This window comes from Tachysurus fulvidraco, chromosome 16, assembly GCF_022655615.1.
Source record: "Tachysurus fulvidraco isolate hzauxx_2018 chromosome 16, HZAU_PFXX_2.0, whole genome shotgun sequence".
Classification (NCBI taxonomy): Eukaryota; Metazoa; Chordata; class Actinopteri; order Siluriformes; family Bagridae; genus Tachysurus; species Tachysurus fulvidraco.
The window spans coordinates 19,137,778-19,159,165 of record NC_062533.1 but is presented as its reverse complement, the minus strand read 5'-3'; the positions used below and the strand labels follow the sequence as shown (position 1 = coordinate 19,159,165).

The 21,388-nt window shown below is 40.6% G+C and overlaps 2 protein-coding genes across 12 annotated transcripts; both read left to right on the top strand.

The window, feature by feature from the left end:
* The first annotated feature begins 1,059 nt into the window (after nt 1-1,059).
* Nucleotides 1,060-10,430, top strand: cdca4 (cell division cycle associated 4). 7 transcript variants are annotated; one of them, XM_027147528.2, is made up of 4 exons: nt 1,061-1,296; nt 5,795-5,819; nt 6,523-6,858; nt 8,213-10,430. In XM_027147528.2, coding segments are annotated over exons 3-4 (861 nt in total). In that variant the 5' UTR covers nt 1,061-1,296; nt 5,795-5,819; nt 6,523-6,856; the 3' UTR covers nt 9,072-10,430. The 7 variants fall into 7 exon arrangements, with proteins under 7 accessions (XP_047657655.1, XP_027003329.1, XP_027003331.1 ...); XM_047801699.1 differs by lacking the exon at nt 6,523-6,858 and having other exon boundaries at nt 1,060-1,296; XM_027147530.2 differs by lacking the exon at nt 5,795-5,819.
* A 1,184-nt stretch (nt 10,431-11,614) lies between these two features.
* Nucleotides 11,615-20,261, top strand: si:dkey-177p2.6 (uncharacterized protein LOC568712 homolog). Of its 5 annotated transcripts, XM_047801907.1 has the most exons (5): nt 11,622-12,173; nt 12,728-13,981; nt 14,330-14,398; nt 16,244-16,413; nt 19,194-20,261. In XM_047801907.1, exons 4-5 carry the CDS (start codon nt 16,373-16,375, stop codon nt 19,849-19,851), a joined length of 699 nt encoding a protein of 232 aa, XP_047657863.1. In that variant the 5' UTR covers nt 11,622-12,173; nt 12,728-13,981; nt 14,330-14,398; nt 16,244-16,372; the 3' UTR covers nt 19,852-20,261. The 5 variants fall into 5 exon arrangements, with proteins under 5 accessions (XP_027003348.1, XP_047657863.1, XP_027003349.1 ...); XM_027147547.2 differs by lacking the exons at nt 12,728-13,981; nt 16,244-16,413 and having other exon boundaries at nt 11,615-12,173; XM_027147548.2 differs by lacking the exons at nt 12,728-13,981; nt 14,330-14,398; nt 16,244-16,413 and having other exon boundaries at nt 11,644-12,173.
* The last annotated feature ends 1,127 nt before the right edge of the window (nt 20,262-21,388 follow it).

Genomic DNA, 21,388 nt, shown 5'->3' with positions numbered 1-21,388 from the left:
GGGGCATTGTAACTTTAATTAAAAAATAATACAAGATAGTCGAGGGAACAACCGTTTGTGACTTCTTTATTTTATTATTTTGTTTTTTAACCAAGAGTCATTAACAGGGCTGCACTTTCACTGTGGGACTTGGCTTAAATCCGTTATGATTATTATTGATTAAGATTAATAATTAATTGTTAATTATTAATTTTAACTGTTAATAAAGTAAATAGATGATTCACCCTTAAATGGCACATAGAACTGATCAGCCATGCAAAAATTCAGCTTAATATTTTTGCGCATAATAAGGCATTAACTGGTGAGAGGAGAAAACAGCCTGGTTGAGGTGGACACCAAATATATCAGTATTTAAAATAGACAAACATGCAAACAATAAAGAAAACAAAATACATATAAAAACAAATTTTATTTAAATTCTTGTTATTTTATTTTGATTTGTCACAGGACATTGCAGCTTATACTTGTGTTTTTTCTGTAACTGCTGTTCTGTACTTTTCTGCAGATGATGGAACAGAAACAAAATAATCTGAAACACCATTTTTATTTCAGGTTTAAGATGCGAGCTGGAGGGGACAGGACAGGACATGGGACAGGACATGGGACAGGACATGGGACAGGACATGGGACAGGACATGGGACAGGACATGGGACAGGACATGGGACAGGACATGGGACACACACACACACATACATACACACACACATACAAACACACACATATACAAACACATATACATAGCCGTATGTCACTTCACTTCACACACACACAAACACACACACATACATATATCTATCTGTCACTTCACTTCATTTCACTTCACACGCAAACACACATACATACACACACAAACACACACACATACATACACACACAAACACACACACACACACACACACATAGCCGTATGTCACTTCACTTCACACACAAACACAAATACATACATACAAACACACACACACACACACACACACACATACATACATATATATATAGCCGTATGTCACTTCACTTCATTTCACTTCACACACAAAAACACACACATATACACACACACCCCAGTGCCCCATCCCCCGAGGCTTTGTGTTAAAGGGGTACCGGGGTATGTGCAGATGCTCAGATGGCCTGCTGTCCATGCAGCAGAAAGTTTCCGCCCCCATCAGCCCTGCCTGTGTGCCGGATGCTCACTAGCTCACTACACCGGAGTGGTCGAGTGGAGCTGCACCTTTAACACCGCCGCCGGCCTGCAGACCCGCGCATGACGCTCATCAACCAAAGAATTAAACTCACAGCAGGTACGTTATCTCCTGTGCACGTCTCTCGCCGCGCGCGTGCAATCTGCGTTCAGTTTTAGCCCGAGCGCGCGAGACGCCGTCAATAAACCGCGCGGACGATTTCGAATAGCGGCGTGTTTGCGGAAGTGGGGGCTCGCGCTCCGGCGCTCGGGTACAACATCAGCCCGAAACGCGCGTTCTATTCACTTATAGTGCGTGTAAAGCTCATATAGCCGCACTACAGTCAGTCGGCGTTATTACCGTTAGAACACATACATTCACAACTAAGTACTGTGTTCACTAATCGTGTAAAACACACCGCTCTACACCGCATCACCAGAACTGGCGTTAAACATCCAAAATGGCGCCCATCTTTGTCGCTCTCACACTAACCCGACTCGGCTTTCACTTGTTCTACATATTAAAAGCATATTTTATACCACTTAAGGACACGTTGGTTAATTAAAATTACCATCGATGCTTGTTGTTTACTGTAAAGATTTGACGTGTAACGCGTTCACTAATTTTTTGGGTTATTTTGTGCTACACTTAGCTTAGCATAGCTTAGCTTTGCCCTGTTACCGGCCACGTCAGGGCGGTGGGGGAGGGGACGGGGCGGAAGTGGGGGAGGGGCTTTAAATACTCTCGGGGTGTGACGTCACGTCGGTGTCGCAAGAGAATTTCCCCCATTTAGTTTAAGTGAGCTATTAAAATGAGACCGAACAATAAACACCGCGTGTTAATGCAGATGTAACGTTTATTACTAACAGAACAAGATGTATATCTTACTTGTGCTCAGAGAAAATAAATAAAAAAGAGCTTTGTTTTTATTTTGTGGTCATTTGTAAAGTGTCACAGCAGGAAGTTAATGTTCAGTAAAGTGTTTATTACAGTTACTTACAGTCTGAGATACAAACACAGTTAATGTAATGTTCAGTAAAGTGTTTATTACAGTTACTTACAGTCTGAGATACAAACACAGTTAATGTGATGTTCAGTAAAGTGTTTATTACAGTTACTTACAGTCTGAGATACAAACACAGTTAATGTGATGTTCAGTAAAGTGTTTATTACAGTTACTTACAGTCTGAGATACAAACACAGTTAATGTGATGTTCAGTAAAGTGTTTATTACAGTTACTTACAGTCTGAGATACAAACACAGTTAATGTGATGTTCAGTAAAGTGTTTATTACAGTTAGTGTACAGTCTGAGATACAAACACAGTTAATGTGATGTTCAGTAAAGTGTTTATTACAGTCACTTACAGTCTGAGATACAAACACAATATTCAGTAAAGTGTTTATTACAGTTACTTACAGTCTGAGATACAAACACAGTTAATGTGATGTTCAGTAAAGTGTTTATTACAGTCACTTACAGTCTGAGATACAAACACAATATTCAGTAAAGTGTTTATTACAGTTAGTGTACAGTCTGAGATACAAACACAGTTAATGTGATGTTCAGTAAAGTGTTTATTACAGTCACTTACAGTCTGAGATACAAACACAATATTCAGTAAAGTGTTTATTACAGTTAGTGTACAGTCTGAGATACAAACACAGTTAATGTGATGTTCAGTAAAGTGTTTATTACAGTCACTTACAGTCTGAGATACAAACACAATATTCAGTAAAGTGTTTATTACAGTTACTTACAGTCTGAGATACAAACACAGTTAATGTGATGTTCAGTAAAGTGTTTATTACAGTTACTTACACTCTGAGATACAAACACAGTTAATGTGATGTTCAGTAAAGTGTTTATTACAGTTACTTACAGTCTGAGATACAAACACAGTTAATGTGATGTTCAGTAAAGTGTTTATTACAGTTACTTACACTCTGAGATACAAACACAGTTGATGTGATGTTCAGTAAAGTGTTTATTACAGTTACTTACAGTCTGAGATACAAACAGAGTTAATGTGATGTTCAGTAAAGTGTTTATTACAGTCACTTACAGTCTGAGATACAAACACAGTTAATGTGATGTTCAGTAAAGTGTTTATTACAGTTACTTACAGTCTGAGATACAAATACAGTTAATGTGATGTTCAGTAAAGTGTTTATTACAGTTTCTGTACAGTCTGAGATACAAACACAGTTAATGTGATGTTCAGTAAAGTGTTTATTACAGTTACTTACACTCTGAGATACAAACACAGTTAATGTGATGTTCAGTAAAGTGTTTATTACAGTTACTTACAGTCTGAGATACAAACACAGTTAATGTGATGTTCAGTAAAGTGTTTATTACAGTCACTTACAGTCTGAGATACAAACACAATATTCAGTAAAGTGTTTATTACAGTTACTTACAGTCTGAGATACAAACACAGTTAATGTGATGTTCTGTAAAGTGTTTATTACAGTTACTTACACTCTGAGATACAAACACAGTTAATGTGATGTTCAGTAAAGTGTTTATTACAGTTACTTACAGTCTGAGATACAAACACAGTTAATGTGATGTTCAGTAAAGTGTTTATTACAGTTACTTACACTCTGAGATACAAACACAGTTGATGTGATGTTCAGTAAAGTGTTTATTACAGTTACTTACAGTCTGAGATACAAACAGAGTTAATGTGATGTTCAGTAAAGTGTTTATTACAGGCACTTACAGTCTGAGATACAAACACAGTTAATGTGATGTTCAGTAAAGTGTTTATTACAGTTACTTACAGTCTGAGATACAAACACAGTTAATGTGATGTTCAGTAAAGTGTTTATTACAGTTTCTGTACAGTCTGAGATACAAACACAGTTAATGTGATGTTCAGTAAAGTGTTTATTACAGTTACTTACACTCTGAGATACAAACACAGTTAATGTGATGTTCAGTAAAGTGTTTATTACAGTTACTTACACTCTGAGATACAAACAGAGTTAATGTGGTGTTCAGTAAAGTGTTTATTACAGTTACTGTACACTGAGATACAAACACAGTTAATGTGATGTTCAGTAAAGTGTTTATTACAGTTACTTACACTCTGAGATACAAACACAGTTAATGTGATGTTCAGTAAAGTGTTTATTACAGTTACTTACACTCTGAGATACAAACACAGTTAATGTGATGTTCAGTAAAGTGTTTATTACAGTTACTGTACACTGAGATACAAACACAGTTAATGTGATGTTCAGTAAAGTGTTTATTACAGTTACTTACACTCTGAGATACAAACAGAGTTAATGTGATGTTCAGTAAAGTGTTTATTACAGTTACTTACACTCTGAGATACAAACACAGTTAATGTGATGTTCAGTAAAGTGTTTATTACAGTTACTGTACACTGAGATACAAACACAGTTAATGTGATGTTCAGTAAAGTGTTTATTACAGTTACTTACACTCTGAGATACAAACACAGTTAATGTGATGTTCAGTAAAGTGTTTATTACAGTTACTTACACTCTGAGATACAAACACAATTAATGTGATGTTCAGTAAAGTGTTTATTACAGTTACTTACAGTCTGAGATACAAACACAGTTAATGTGATGTTCAGTAAAGTGTTTATTACAGTTTCTGTACAGTCTGAGATACAGACACAGTTAATGTGATGTTCAGTAAAGTGTTTATTACAGTTTCTGTACAGTCTGAGATACAAACACAGTTAATGTGATGTTCAGTAAAGTGTTTATTACAGTTACTTACAGTCTGAGATACAAACACAGTTAATCTGGTGTTCAGTAAAGTGTTTATTACAGCTACTGCACACTCTGTGATACAAACAGCTGAATTTATGGGACAAAATCCTTCAGTTTTACACACAGAGGACAATAGTGTCATTATTACCTTGTATACACCACATGGCCAGAAGTATGTGGACCTCTGGTTGTCACACCATTATGTGGTTCTTTCACTGCAACCACGAAGCCCAAACCTCCTCCAGCACGTTGTGTAGACCTTAAGGCTCCTTAACATCCCAACATCAGAGTCTGATCTCACTGCGGCTCTCGTAGATGAACGAACACGGAATCCGCACAACTACAATCCAACATCTAGTGTAAAGAAACGAAGACTGGAGCCGATTACATATAACAGCACAGTGAGGTGAATAGATCTGGAATGAGACTGAACACTGCACATATGGGTGTGATGGGCAGGGCTGCACATAATTCTGGCTGTATAGAGTACAGTATAAAGTAGATGTAGCCCTGTATAACACATCAGTGTGTAATATAAAAACTGTTATATCCTGTGAGAAAAGAGTTTTTTCTGTGCTTCAGGAAGCACTTATCTTTTTTTAACATACAAAAAGTTTAAATGCATAAAACTAAAATCTTCAGGTTATGTTATCGTGTGACCTAACGATCACCTGAACAAGCCTTTACAATATAGTTCTAACCCGTCAGTTTGTATTAAAACGAGGTGTGTGTAGTGCGAGTAGAATTTTGAATGTGACGATCATGTGTAGTGTTTATTTATTTAGTTAGTTTGCTTTAGGTTTGAGTTTTGTCGTGATTGTGCTGTCTGTCAGCTTGCGCTCTGGTCTGTGTCTCTACAGTGCTGGGATGTCACTCGTGCTTCAGGTAGGCGACACGCCACTGTGCCCTCTCCCTCATCTTAACCCAGTCTATCTGGATACCGTGGTCAGTTGGGATAGAGTTGTGGTGTGTTAACAGTGTGTATGTATTGTGTGTGTGTGTTAAAGGTAATAGTCAATCAGATCATTTCCATTATTGTAAGTCACCAGTCTTAACATGAAGTGAGTGAAATTAATGGACCTGGTTTGTCTCTGTGAAAATGCTAAAGAATGCCTGATGTAATTAATCGTGTACAGAATAAAACACTGTGTGTGTGTTGTTGTTGTTGTTTTTTTTTTTAAAAAAACAACCTGATTACTGCTTCCACACAGAAGATGATTAATTTTCTTTAAGAGCATGCCCAAAAGTGTTTTATTCCTCTTCTCCCAAAGCAGTTTGCCAAGTGCCTTTATAAACTAAAGAACGAAACATCATACTTTTTATTTGTTTTTAGTTCTGTTTAACATAGTGGACCATCCATCATCCAAATTAGTGCCTCTTCTATCTTGTGTATAAACAGTTGTTCCCTCGTCAAACTCTCTTTTTATATCAACTGAAATTGCTGTTAAAATCACCAGAAACTGCTAACCTTAAACTCCTCTGTCGTGAAGATGAGAGAAAGCGTAGATATCTTTGTTACCTTTGACATTTACAAAGCCCTGACAGTGGAGACTCCTTCCATACATGTTAATTATCCATCTCCTTTCAGAAAACTTTAGCCTGCCAACGAGTACACACATCTTTAAATTCCTTCACATGGAGTGTGTGCGGTACACCAATTAATCGACACCTGACCAGAACTCAACACTGTGCTATGACCATCTTCAGAACATAATGAGGTGGAAAATCACGTCTCACGTTTCCTGAGAATGTTCCAGCTCAGGTCAAGTTCCAGAGGATGTGCTAGCCTAGTGGTTAAGGTGTTGGACTACCGATCCCAGGTCCACCGAGCTGCCACCGCTGGCCCCTGAGCAATGCCCATAACCCTCAGTTGCTCAGCTGTATATGCGCTCTGGATAAGGGTGTCTGCCAAAATGCCGTAAATGTAAGTCTGATTAAGAGTTAGATTTACTCGGATATATTGCAATCTGTTGCTGGTAGTCTGTAGTCTTGCATTTCACCTAATTCCAGAATTATTGGTACCCTTCAAGAGAATTGGGGACATGTAACACAAAAGTCAATAAAACCCACCGTGAGTAATGTATTGAGCTTTATGCTGTGTGGTTTTATTTGAACCACGCTAGTTTCAAAACAGTCGTCACTCTTGCCGTTTGGGGTGGAGAGCGATTTGGGATAAAAGATCAATCTGTGTGCAAGACATAACCTCATGGCAGAGGCAACCAGCTTTAACGTACAATCTTCCACTGCTTGGTAGAATTCATGATGCAAGAACCCCACAGCATCAGTTATGTTTTCTATTGCCATATTTTGGGTTTGGATGCTGTTCCTTGTATTTAGGGTTCTGATGATTGTCTTCAATGACAATACATTCGATTTTGAGCTGATCTGAGCTCAAGTATTAATCTAGTGTAGCTCTACTGGGGGTTGGGGAAGGAAGAGCTTTTAACAGCTAACAGACATTACAAATCAAAAATAAACTAAACCGTAGCTTTACTGAACCCTGTTATATATTCATTCATTGAATTTGTAGCCATGAATGTAACCCATTGTGACAGACAGTGAAGGAGTTTCACATGATCATTATTGGTTAGGTTAAAAAAGGTAGATTTTGTGGGTTGACAGTTTACTAACAATTTTTTTAAATGTATTTTTGTCAAATGTTTTTAGAGATGTTCCTAGATGTGAATGCAACCAGTTTCTTCCTCATCTCCCCTCAGATTTCTGAAGCTGCTTTGTGCTAGTGTCTGGTGTTAGAAGTGATCTGACATTAAACTGAAGTCATGAAAAATCATTTTTGTCCTTTCTCTTGAAGCGTGACAATAACTCTGGAGTGGACGACAAGGTTCCTCTGTAAAGTTGGTAACGGTTTTTGGTCATTATCCATCAGTGCCATGTACGTGTTTGTCCTTGTGTTGTAGGAAGGTGCTGTAGTTTTCTCAGAAAGCAGCTTGCAGGCTACTTTGATTCAGTCTAATCATTAAGAACGTTGGTGCTTGGGGCATATGCTAGATTACAGCATGTAGAATCAGCTGGTATTAGATGTTGGGGATAAATGAGCTCAGCAACAACCCCAATACTAGTACAGGTGCTGATATGTCCCTCACTTCCCTTTGACCTGTGACAGCTTCCTGTTTCCCGTCCTGCACAAATTCAGCAATAATATGCATTAATCTGTCTTGCTTTGCTGTCTGTTTGCATTTGATGTGGTTTGATGAGTTTATCAAAAGCATTACAAATCCATGACATAATACGAATGAATGTTCTACTTCCTCTTCCAGGGTAGAAATGTTCTCCAAAGGCACCAAGCGCAAGTTTCCCAGCGACGATGACGAGATGTCAGATGAGAACCTGGCCGGAGCCAAGGTGTCCTCCTCGTACAGCCTGCAGCGCCAGTCTCTATTAGACATGTCTCTCATCAAGCTGCAGCTTTGCCACATGTTAGTGGAGCCCAATCTGTGCCGCTCGGTGCTCATTGCCAACACGGTGCGGCAGATCCAAGAGGAAATGACGCATGATGGCAGCTGGGTGGTCGCCGAGGCCTTCTGCAGCAGCACCCAGGGTCCCTCCGAACGCCTTGTGGCCACCGAGGTCCTCTGCCGGTCTCGAGAGCAGGAATCTGAGCCTAAGCTCTTCTCGGTTATCAGCTATGAAGGAATCAGCCGTGAGGAGGAGGTGGTGGCAGACGAGACGCTGTGTTCGGTCTCAGTGCATGACTCTGCCTCCGACGTGTGTCTTTCAGAGACCTCAAGTCGTTGCTGGGACACGAGCGAGGACTCTAATGAAAGCTCCAGGCTCAGTCCAGGAGACGAAGACGAGGATGAAGATGACGAACAAGAATGTTCCTCCAGAGAGGATCCAAAGTCAATGGGGCAAGTTTTCGGGACATTTGAGATCAAGAACAGTTCCTCAGGTCCAGACTCGGCGCTCGAGGAATTGTTCTCAGACGTGGATGCATCGTATTATGACCTTGACACCATGCTCACGGGGATTCAGAGCACGGCACCCAAGATGGGTCCGTACGACCTGCTGGACAGTTTGAGTCCCTCTCACGCGCCGACGTCTATAAACTCGCCATCAAACTGCCGCTCCGATCTGAACGAACTGGACCACATTATGGAGATCATTGTCGGTTCTTAGACCGGACTCGGCTCAGAGACTAGCACGTTTAAATTTCCTCTTATGTTTTTCTACCTGTTGTGGAAGTTCAGTCTGCAGTCCTTTCAGGGAAAGGAGTGTGTGTCTTCTAAAGAATTGCCTTGATATCATGAGCTGACCAGTTATCTTATTCGCATACCCTTTTGTATGTTTATTTTTTCCCTATTTTTTTTTTATTTATTTCTTTCTTGCATCCGTTAACACTACAAACAGGATGGAGAGCAAAACCAGATGTGTACAAAAATGAAAAAAGATATTTTCATAAAGATGAAATTGCCTAACTGTAAAGTGATAAATATATATTTTTACAATAGATACCGCTTGTTAACTGTTACAGTGCACTCGTTATCGGTTATCAGCGTTAAACAGATCCACAGAACAGTTATCCATGTCATGCTGTGGCTTTTTTTTCTTATTCCTTTCAGGATTCAGAAAAAGCAGTAAAAATACAGAGATGCATGACTTTATTTTATTGTAGCACATTTTTCGGTGCATTTTGGCACCTGGCGTAATTTTCCCGTCAGTATCTGGGCAAATCAGCAGCCTGTGTTTAAATATTAGAAGTCATAGTGTTCTTATATTTGTTTTATCGACAAATGAAGAATAATGGGGTCGTCCCATTCTATATAGTGACTTTTAATTTATTTTTATTTATTTGTTGCAAACCTTACATGTCGAGTGTTGGCTTTGGTCAAACTCAGGGCAGAAGAGACTTCTTGGGCCTAATTCGCCCCAAATCCATCAAAAAGTAGTTCCTTTAAATTGAAAGAGTTTTCTTCATTTGCGTACGCAGATGTGTTACGTCCATGTAACGATTTTGAGGCACATCGACGAATCTAAAGATAACGTAATTCAGTCGTAGCTTTATTTTCGGCTGCCTTTAATTATAAAGTCTCTGATCAGGTAAGAATCCTGAGTCTGATGTCATGGTGTTTTGCAGCCTGCTGTCTAAATGCAGCCTCTTTAGGGGCTATACACTTTCTCTGATCCTATGCATTGAGTGTCGCAATACACTTCCTATGCACAAAGTGTTCGAGCACATTTTAAAGTACAGTATTGACTTTAACTTTGTATTTTTGACTGTCAGAAAGAGGACAGGGTTAAACGGTTGTCTTCCTGTTACACGAATTTCGATTCCTCGAGTCATCGAATCTGAAACCTGTTCTTATAGTAAAGAAAAATACAATCACAGTACATTTGTTTGAGTGGATGTAATTCCTCTCTGCTTTACGTCAGTTTCATTTTTAACTATGATATAAATCTAGAGTAGAGCATTAAAACATTTTATATGTGCATTGTAGCATTTTATAACATTTTTAATAAAAAAAAGCACAAATTAAATCTGTTTCCTGTGTGGTTTGTTGAACAGATATTATTTAGTATATATATATTATTGCTGTCCGTATTTTGTTATCGTTATTTATGCATTTGGAGTGAAATTTAACACGAACAACAGCAAGTTCTTGTTATCGCTTATGTTATAGCAGCTATAAGCCAGAAACCTTGGTGTCTACTAGTACGCTCACGACTTCTCCCTGCAGAGGAGCTGTTACTATAGCAACCGTAAATAAACCGTATACATATAAATCCCACTCTAACCAATGGGATTATGTATTTTTTAATAAAATGACACTTTTTTTTACACAAGATTAGCATTAAGCACTCATTTCCAAGAGTTTGCCCTTCAGGAAGTGCCGCCCCCATGTTCTACAGTGCAATGACTGACAGGAGGCACGTACAAAAACACAAGCCCCGCCCCATCTTCACAAGCCCCGCCCCATGATCTACAGTGGTCTGTAATATGGTGCCTATGTAATGATTGAAAGGAGGCACATTCAAACACAAGCTCCGCCCCCATGAATGTGACGTAACATACGGCTAAGTACAGTGACCCATACTCAGAATTGGGCAGTGGGCAGTCATTTATGCTGCGCCGCCCGGGGAGCAGTTGGGGGGTTTGGTGCCTTGCTGAAGGGCACCTCAGTCGTGGCCAGCCCGAGACCCGAACCCACAACCTTAGGATTACAAGTCTGACTCTCTAACCATTAGGCGACTTGCCCATCTTCTTGATGCCCCTTTTCACATTCAAACACAAGCAGGATTCCGGACCAGAACTCAGATTTGTTCCGAAGCCCCGGATTAAACTTTATACACTTTACCGTGATTACAAACATACACAGTTCTTCCAGGTTATCAGTGAGAAAGTTATATTTAAAAATGAGCGTTGGCCCTTTAAAGATGACGTCAAGGTGACGTCAGAGCGACATCAGAGCCCTACATTTAAATCTCCAGCCCGGGACACGACATTAAATTAAAAAGTACATTAAACACGGCTGTTGTTGTGATTGTGGGAAAAGCGGCAGCACTCGGATCTTTGTGTTACAGCGACAGATATGTTTATATTTTCTTCTTTTTTTGTCTTAGTTACACTTTTAAATCGAATTATCGGTGCAGTGAATAGTCACATGCTCAAGCCTGTGGGAAGAGAAGAGCAACCAATCAGAAAAGGGTCGTGAGCCGAACAACCAATCAGACGCAGTTACTAGGCGGGTTTCAGATACAATTGAGCCAATGAACGTCGCGCTTGGATTTCTTTGGGCCAATCAACGCTTTTTCACCTGACCAGTCAGTCAGCTGTGCTGTTTTTCCCGGAGCTTCTCTCACACACACACACACACACACACGGAACAAGTTGGTGTTCTGCGGTCCTCCGGTCCTGTGGTCCTGTCAGTGATTTAGCGCAAGTTTACACAACTATCACATCATATGAGGAGTAAAAACCAAAGCGAGTGATTAATTCTTTAGTTCACCGTAAGGATGTAGCGCCTGAGCGGAACCTTCGACTTGTTACTTTAACTTTTACACCTAGCCTGTGATGCTAACCGGCGCGCGCGCGCGCGCACTCACAAGTTTCCGTCGAGATTAAACGTGGTTAAAGAAACATCATGGTGTCAGATAAAGGAAGGTTTTATCACTGAATGCGTCCATGAAAGGTAAGGACACGTCTGTGTGTCGACTGGACGTGGATTGTGTGCTGAACAACGAAGTAGGACCCGACCAAAGAGATGCCTTTTCCTCAGCAAGGTAAGAAAAATGTGTATAAATGATAATAAACTGGTTATAACACGTCGTGTTAGTCATCACAGTGGGGCAGGTTAAAGGTGTTCGCTCCAGGACAGCAGGTGATGGGTGGAGAACTGTTATTAACGGAGTTAGCTGGTTAGTTAGTTAGTTAGCTGGTTATTTAGTTAACTGGTTAGTTAGTTAACTGGTTAGTTAGCTCTCTACAGCTTGTTTAACGTGTCTGTTCTTTCAGTCGCTGTTAAATCCCTTTACTTTCTTCCTGCAGTCGATGTTAAAGGACGTCTGTTCGTAAACACGTCCTTCACTCACTTGGTGGGACCGATATACTGAAAGGTGTTTCATATCGCGATACTTGGCGAGATTTTCCCGATATCCCTATATATATATATAAATATAAATATATATATATATTATTCGTGTTTAACAGTGCTGTCGACTGCGTGATTCTGATTGGTCAGAAGCTGTCGATCGATTGTTGACTAATGCGTTGTTATCCACGATAACAGCGTCTTGTAAAGCGGACAAGGCACATCATCTGTTTTTATACGTTTAAGGAGATGTTTATACAAGATGTGTGGAAGGAGTCTCCAGTGTCCGTGCTTTGTGACAGTTAGCGGTTCTACGGCATCTCCAGGACGGACACAAGCTTCGTTACGGATCGTTTCATTCTTATGCTTCTGTTAACAAGTTAAAGGAACGACTGATTGTAGCTACTATAACGTAAGTGAGAACTGGAACTAACTCCTCACAGATGCTCCACAGTGTTAAGGGATAAAAAGTATGATGTGTTTTTGTTTTAGTAATAAATATTGTACTCCTGGGCAAACTGCTGTGCTGCGTCACTCTTCTGCTGTGGCCATGTGAGTATATAAGAGCTGATCAATACGAGAAAGAGAAACTAAAGATGCCGGTGTCCAAATATTTAAGACCCGTGGATCGTGACGGTGAAGTGACTAATTTCCTGTCTCACCGCTCTGACTCACTGCTGTCTCTTGCTGTCTATCACCTTTGCCTGTATTAGGACTTCCTGTTTGTCTGCATCTGCCTTTTCATTGGGTCCTTATAGAGGATTTGCTAGGCTTTTCTCTGCCCCTCCCTCCCTCCCTCCCTTCATCCTTCCCTCCCACCTATGCTCTCTCGCTTTCCTCTCCTCTTCTGCTCTCACGCAAGCTTTTCGGTGTCGTGTGTTTCTTCCTCTTTTCTCGCACGATTGTTTCTGGTACCGTAGACACGTCTCACTCCAGTTCCTTCCATCTCAGATTTTGCTCTGTCTTTCCTTCCTTGACTAAACGACGTCGTAAAGAAAAGTTATTAAAAGAATATCGAAAGGCGAAAAAAAAGGAAATTATTCGCGTATCGTGTTTAATAATTATTTTATTTTTTAAAAAATGTAAAAAGTTTATGAAGTACGTCTGGTCCATCAGTTGGATATTTGTTGGATAAATCTCACACTCGAAACGTTTTAAAAGCGATCATGCGCTCAGACGTGCGACGGATTTTGCGGATAATGTCCAGTGACTCGAAACTAAAATCGTCTAAGGTTTGTGTGATGACTGTGTTGTTCAATGACCGTGAACTGTCCATCAGCTGAAAATAAAAATCTGTTGTGTCTCAGTAATGAAATCTCCTTCAGAAAATGATGTGATCTAACAGTCATGATCTACATGTGTGAATTTCACTCTGAGCTCCAAAAGGTTCCTCAGGTAAAGATCTGCACCGTTACACAAGGATTCTGATGGACCAGATGAAGATACTGAGATCTTCTGGACTGTTAAAAATGCGAGTCAAGTTTTGCTGCTGTAACATGAGTGAGAACTTCTTTCATGGACGTTAAATGTTATTATAAACGTGTAAAATGCTATCGCTAATTATTTTACTGTAACATTGCACCACACACACACACACACACGTGCGTGCGCACACACACACACACACACACACACACACACACACACACACACACACACACACAAATAAAGACTACTTCCTGTTCCTGCGGTGTAAAAAACAGGAAGTTTTGTCCATAGCTGTAGGTAACTTATTCTTTACACAGGCTGGGGTTTAGATTTAAGTGTGAATATCCAGTCATGTCTAAACACTGGATAGTTTTTATAAATGTTTTGTCCTCTAAACACAGTCGCTTGTTTCTTGCTCAGACTGGAAGAGAACGTTCCAGTGATTTGTCAAGACAAAGATGGAAAAGTGTTCATTAGCTGTGAGCAGAGGTGAGAAGATCTTAAACGTCCTTCATACATATGCATGGACACCCGATCGGTTTATGGACTGCTCCGGGCGACACACAGGTAGCTAATGATATAGAGCGAGTGAATGAGCTAGCGAAGGGTGTGAATAAAGACAGAGTGAAACTGATGAGATTATGGATCCCACAGAAGAGAAGACCTGGTTGAGTTTTTGTCTTTTATTTGTAGTCTCCACCCCAGACAGGTGATCTTTCCATACCAAGGCTACTGCTTCATTCGTCTCTGCCAGATAGGATCATAACCAGAAGTAGAACCTGGTGGGAAACAGGTTCCTCTAACAAAATGGCAGCTTGCTTCACTCTCTTACAGAACATTTTTAACAACACATGAGGCTTGTCACATGGTCCGTTTACTTAGTGTTCAGCTTACTTAGTGTCACAGCTGTTTCTGTGTGTCTGTCTGTGTCTCTGTGTGTCTGTCTGCCTGTGTGTGTCTCTGTATGTGTCTGTGTGTGTCTGTGTCTCTGTGTGTGTCTGTCTGTCTGTGTCTCTGTCTGTATGTATCTTTGTGTCTGTGTCTGTGACTGTGTGTCTCTCTGTGAGTCTGTGACTGTGTGTGTGTCTGTCTGTCTCTCTGACTCTGTGTGTCTGTGACTCTTGTCTCTCTCTCTGTGACTGTGACTCTGTCTGTCTCTCTGTGACTGTGACTCTGTCTGTCTCTCTGTAACTCTGTGTGCCTGTGACTCTGTGACAGTGACTCTGTCTGTCCGTGTGAGTATGTGTCTGTCTGTGACTCTGTGTCAGTGCAGTTTCTTGTCCTCTGCTCTGGGTTGTTGTGTTCCTTGCGTTCGACGAGCAAGCCGAGGCGAGTCTGTACACTACTGATTCCCCTCCGCGAGTATGCTGCCGTTGCCATGGTGAACAGACCGGAGAGGCCGATCTAATGGCAGAGACTCGGTTTAAATCACGACTCGAGCTGCATCCGCACTCGCGTTAGAGTTTCAGATTTACCGTCACTGTAAAATAATTAGCTGAAGGTATAAAGTGGTTTGTTCGTTAAGCTGAAGAAGTAGTTTTTGTTTCATTAAATGCTGTTTCGATTTCACCGCTTTATTAACTCGTCTTTTTACAGAAATCTGTTATATACTTTCATCTAAACATCATCCTTTAACCTCAGCACGCGTTGGGGTTCAGATGAACACCGCACACTTCTGGAACTTTTTAATGTCAGACATTTGAGGAACAAAAACCGATCATCAGATAACGGAGGAATTTAAAATATATATATATATATATATGAATGTGTGTTCATCGGTAAGTTCACGTAACCTGAAAACGATATTCCAGACGTCCTCCACGTGTTCTCTTAACCCTGATAGACGAAGAGATCGAGAGAGACGGTCGTGTGTGCGTACGACTTTCTCTTCGGGTCTACTGGGATTATTAAATGATTTGGCAATACGTTGCTCCGCTCGGGTTTCTTTTCTATGTTTACTAGCTCATTATACAGAGGTGCCAATATTAACAGATAATCTATAGTGTTTATTATTTCTGACCCATGGTGAGGTTTTTTTTTGCAAGAAAGGGTAAAGGATTTAACTTTGACTTGTAAATGAACGAGTCTGGATTTGTGAGCCAACAGAAACCAAGAAGGCTGAACGCTCTGTGGCTGCGAAGTGGTTGTTAAATAGCCAAGTTTTGCTTCTTGTTTTTTTTTTTATCTAAAAAGAAACCGTTATTTTACACCCAGATGCACTAAAGGATTTTGCGATTTTATTTTCTCTGCTCTATCGGTTCACGCTGTAACAGGAAACGGGGCTAAAAAGCGTTATTTTCTTTTGCTGTTTGATTATTTTGAGTTGTTGTTTAGTTGCTGGTGTGAACGCAAAGCCGAGGCTCCTCGGGGCTTCTGTGGTGTCTGCAGTGAAGCACAGAGCGGTGCAGTCTGCGGTCGGAGCTGTGGGGGGATGATGTCTTCCTGTGTGCAGCAGCATGATAGATGGAGGAGGCTGAACCACCCACACTACAGCACAGAGAGGGGTAGAGAGCCACGACCGATTCCTCCCCCCCTGTACACACGCTCGTCACGGTGCACATATTATGTCTTTATTAGAGAGACACAAAAACCTGATCTCTGTGTGTGTGTGTGTGTGGATGGTTTATATGTAGATAAAGACACCTCAGATGGCACGGTGGTGTTCAGTCCACCATAAACACAGGAGCAAGCGTTTAATAAAGTTCTGTTATTTGTGGCATTGAGATTAGGGCTGGGCGATACGGCCGAAAACCGTATCACGATATCGATAATTATTGATATTTTTTATGACCCGTTTAAAATAAGGACCAGGAGAAAAATATATTAGATTTAAACCTTTTTATTTTAAACTGAACCTTCCTCTGATCAGAATCCCCTCAGTTATTAAGGCAGAAATGTCAACAACCAGGAAAACAACAATAATTATAATGTAAACATGAGTCTAAAGTCACAATGAACACTTAACTATTATCTCTTAACATTTAAGGTGAGAAATGACAGGAAATGTAAGAAACGCTTAATAACGTGTACGGCTCATTTTCTGCTTATCAGTCGCTGGTTACTGAAGAGGAATGCAGCAGACCGGCACAAGACGACGATATGGCGCAACCGAACGTGACACTGTTACATGATTGGCTGTTAGCGTGTCACTCCCTATGCTGCTAGGTTACCAGACTGCGAGTGCCTTTGTTAATGCAACCAAACTCGCTTCGCAACCTCCGTTTTCTTCCGACGAAGAATAAAAAATATCGAACGTTTTATCGTACACATCTTTTATCGATATCGATCATGTGTCTATCGCGATACATATCGTTATCGTTTTATCGTCCAGCTCTAATTGAGATATACTAAAACATTGTATGACGGTGTGGTGTGACACCAGGTACCGTCAACAGCTCGGACCTGATTGTTTTACTAGTGTTTTATTCCTCTTATTCCACGGCAACCTGCTAAAAATTACAATTAGGGCTGCACAATTTAGGGAAAATGTCATATTGCGATTATTGCGGTCAGTATCGCGATTACGATATGCGATTGCGATATAATAAACAAATGGTATCATGAGTCAACTTGCTTGGTTCTCAAGGAAAATGCACACACAGATTACTGATAATGCTGAAATTTGTATTTCTAAACTCAAACTAGCAACAACAACAAACAAATGCAGAACGTTTTCAAATTAAAATATAAAATAACACAATGCTGATTAATGAAAGGCCTAAGATCAAAACTGTAGGTGTAATATATATGTATGTGTGTGTGTGTATATGTATACATTTGCTTTCTTATACACATATACATTTGCTTTTAAGCCTAAATATTAATTATGATTATGAAGTGGCTGTGACAGGGGAAGAGGTTTCAGGTTGGGGGTAAAGAGTTTTTTCTGTCACCACTTTTGAATAAGAAACAATATCAAGGCTATAAAACTTGTCAAAACTCTGAGAATCACAAAGGTATCAGAGAGAAGTTGAGAACACATTTAAACAACACACACTCGAACAGGAAATATAATTTAACACAAAAAGCCGCCTAGACGGTAGACTTGCGCTCAGGAATTTTTTTTTTTTTGAGCGGCGTGTCGACGAATTCTTTCTACGCACACACTATTTTATTTCTTGATAACAGACCGCTGCTAACTATAACACACCGTTTCCGTGAAAAAGAGAGCGTTGCCATGGACACACAGGAGTGCATTTTCTTACTTGTTTAGCAGTTTGGTGTTGCGACCACAGGCGTATGAGACCTGTAACGAGCAACAGCGCGAAGCCGCGAACTCGTTCTGAATATTTTAAAGGCGTAACAGCTGACGAACAAGCAGAGACGATTGTAGAGGAAAATGAAGAGAGTTTTTATCTTAGTTTTTATTTTATACAAAACATTTTCGTCTCGTCTTTTTCCGTCAACAATAATGCATGTTAATTTAGTCTTAGTCAGCGTTTTTGGGCAGTGGTGCAGAGGTAACATTTTTTCTGGCCACCAGTTCAGTGTCCGTCTGCTCGGCATCCATCTTCACCCGTTCCGCGCTGCACACCGGAAAAAGCCACACGTGCCACTGAATAAACTGTAACTCACTGGTCTTTTTTTTTTATTAGCGGATAGCGGTGTAGTGTATGTAATAGGCAAACAGCTTTCAGAGAGAATGTGTTGTCATGTCCACACATGCATTTATTTATTATTTATTTATTTCATAAAATCGCAGCATTTTGCGTCACATAATCGCACAGGCTTGATATCGCGATTGCGATATGATTAATCGTGCAGCACAAATTACAATTAATATGATTATAGTAATGTGAGTGACGACAACATTTGTGTTGTTCTTTAGACACTCAGTCCTTCACCAGACAGGCTTACTGAGACGCCCCACTGTACTTCTGACTGTTACACAGCACTGATACTGGAGACGCTTTCCATAAATTACTTTGGAGAAAAAGGAAAAGTTCACACTTGTTTTTAAACCTGGTTTCCGACACGGGTCCCTATGAACAAGCTGTTGCTATAGAAACACTACAGCATTAGAATGAGTGATGTTTTAGAAAACTAATCAACAGCTAATTTTGACCAATCAGAATCCAGAGTTCCTCAACATTCTGGTGTAACGGATTGTCCACATTAGCAGAGGTGATGAACAAGTTTATTCTTTTCTGTGATTAAACACACACACACACACACACACACACGTTACTAAAATGTCGAACAGTTTTACAGGGTTGTACATTTGCTTATGCTAGAAGTTGTGTATGATGCCGTACTCTCACAGCGCTGCTCTGTCCCCGTGCAGGTACGGTCTGGGTCGTGGGGTGAAGCGTAAGCTGAGCGAGGGCGAGGAGTCTGCGCTGGATCTCCCGTATCCCCAGCAGAGGCAGCTGGTCCTGGACCTGTGCCTGGACAAGCTGCAGAGCTGCCAGCAACATGCCGAGCCCAGCCTTCACCGCTCAGTGCTGCTGGCCAACACGCTGCGCCAAATCCAGCAGGAGATGTGTCTGGAGGGTGGAGATGCCCTCCCTCCCACTTCACATTCTCTCACATTTCCTCCACCCACTCCACGCCACATCCCCGAGCTCCCACCTGTATCTCTAGACTCTTCACTTCTTCTCTCTGGACCCATGTCCTCCTCCTCATCATCATCCCTGACACTCGATGAGGATGTCGAGAGTAGACCGCCCGCTCCGGAGCGCTCGGACGAGGCGGATACGAAGACGCCAGATTCTCTGTTCGGCACGTTCGAGATCACAAATTCCACCAGCTACCTGACGGACCTGCAGCTGGACGACATCTTTGAGGACATCGACACGTCCATGTACGACTCGTCAGAAATCTCAATCCTGGCGTTTTCCACGCCGAGAGAAGACGGACTGAAGAACCTGTCGAACCTGCAGCTCTGCCTGGCTGACCTCAATGATCTGGACCACATCATGGACATCCTGGTGCGCTCGTGATCCTCACACACCCTCAGAACGTCTCAAGCCATCCTCACATTCACACCGAATGAAATCTTTCAATTTTTTTAAAAAGCTTTTTTTTTTTAATTATTATTATTATTTAATGTAATTAAATCTATTTTTATACAAAGAACCGATATTTATAAAAATCATAAACGACTGGAATCTCACACACACACTGTAGGATGCACGTTGCTCTTTTCCTATTTAAGCAAAGATCTGTATCTATCTGCAGGGAACGAACATCAACATGAAGTATTATCACTGGTCCTTTATTTATAACGAGCGCTGTTTAAAAAAGAACGAAACTCTGTCTCTTTTAAGGAGATAAGACAGAAGAGAGAACTAGAGAAAAGACGTTTTATTTCTTTAGTATGAACCGATCTGAACTGATGAGTATTTCTCAAGCGTTAATAATACACACGTATATTTTATCAGTAATTATGCCAGATCGTGACATGCACACACACACACACACACTCGCACTACCTCTCAAAATACCCAAGAGCAATCTGCCTCTTTGTTGTATCACTTCTTCTTTTTTATTCAGTAACTTTCCCACACCGCTCCCATCCTGCTCGGCGATCTGTTTCTTCTCAAAGCTCTCATCCTCTATTTATTCACATCTTACAGGATGAAGAATTTTATTCATTTTATTTTTCCTGTATATATATTTTTTTTTTTTCAATTTGTTTTCAACTGCCAGACCCCCGTCATGAACTTTAGTGCCTACGAACGGAGGATGAAGACTAGCGATGGTGGACTTGCACACTGTGGACACACTCCATATCTCTTCAGTAGAAACCCCAGTCTTTCTAAAGCCATGATTGCAGCTGTTTGTACACAATCTGCTCCAAAACCTTAAAATTCACAAAGATGACACTACAGAAGTTATTCTGGATGTCTAAGGACACGTTTCGGACCTAATCCGTGCCTCGGATCCCCATCCTGACTCTCTCGGAGTCTGTGCGAAATGTCTGAACGACGTCTAAGCTTTTCTACACGACGGCGTGCGACACTCTCATCCCGTATGCAGTCGTACTGAACCGAATCTGGTTCACCTTCTTACTTACACGGTGGTGGTAACACAACCCCAGTAGAGTGGGCGGAGTTAGAACCATCACAACTAGTTTCACAATTTTAAATTTCGATTTTTATTTACCGTTCAGTCGTCTTTTCCTTTAGCTACATGTAGGGTTGCAAAGGGGCGGAAAGTTTACGGTAAATTTCCACAGGAACTCAATCTGGGGAATTTTGGAAATATTCCAAATTGGAAACTTTATGGGAATTTATGGGAATTATTTGGAAATATAGGGAAATTTATATAAATAATATCGTATACAAACATAACTAAACATTTTGTTTGGTCGTAACACTCCTAATTTACTGCTTATTAAGAGTTAGTAAGGTAGTTATTAAGTTTAGGTATTGGGTACGATTAAGAATGTAGAATAATGTAATGCAGAATAAGGCATTAATATGTACTTATTAAGCACATATTAATGTGTGCTTAATAAGTACGAATAAACAGCCA

Excerpts from the sequence above, each read along its gene's own strand:
- cdca4 (XM_047801699.1), top strand. The coding sequence starts at position 1,260 with ATGACGCTCATCAACCAAAGAATTAAACTCACAGCAG. Across the intron at positions 1,297-5,794 it reads AAGAATTAAACTCACAGCAG|TGCTGGGATGTCACTCGTGC; the intron begins GTACGTTATCTC and ends GTGTCTCTACAG. Across the intron at positions 5,820-8,212 it reads GGATGTCACTCGTGCTTCAG|GGTAGAAATGTTCTCCAAAG; the intron begins GTAGGCGACACG and ends TTCCTCTTCCAG.
- si:dkey-177p2.6 (XM_027147547.2), top strand. The coding sequence starts at position 12,076 with ATGAAAGGTAAGGACACGTCTGTGTGTCGACTGGACGTGGATTGTGTG. Across the intron at positions 12,174-14,329 it reads GATGCCTTTTCCTCAGCAAG|ACTGGAAGAGAACGTTCCAG; the intron begins GTAAGAAAAATG and ends TTTCTTGCTCAG. Across the intron at positions 14,399-19,193 it reads TTCATTAGCTGTGAGCAGAG|GTACGGTCTGGGTCGTGGGG; the intron begins GTGAGAAGATCT and ends GTCCCCGTGCAG.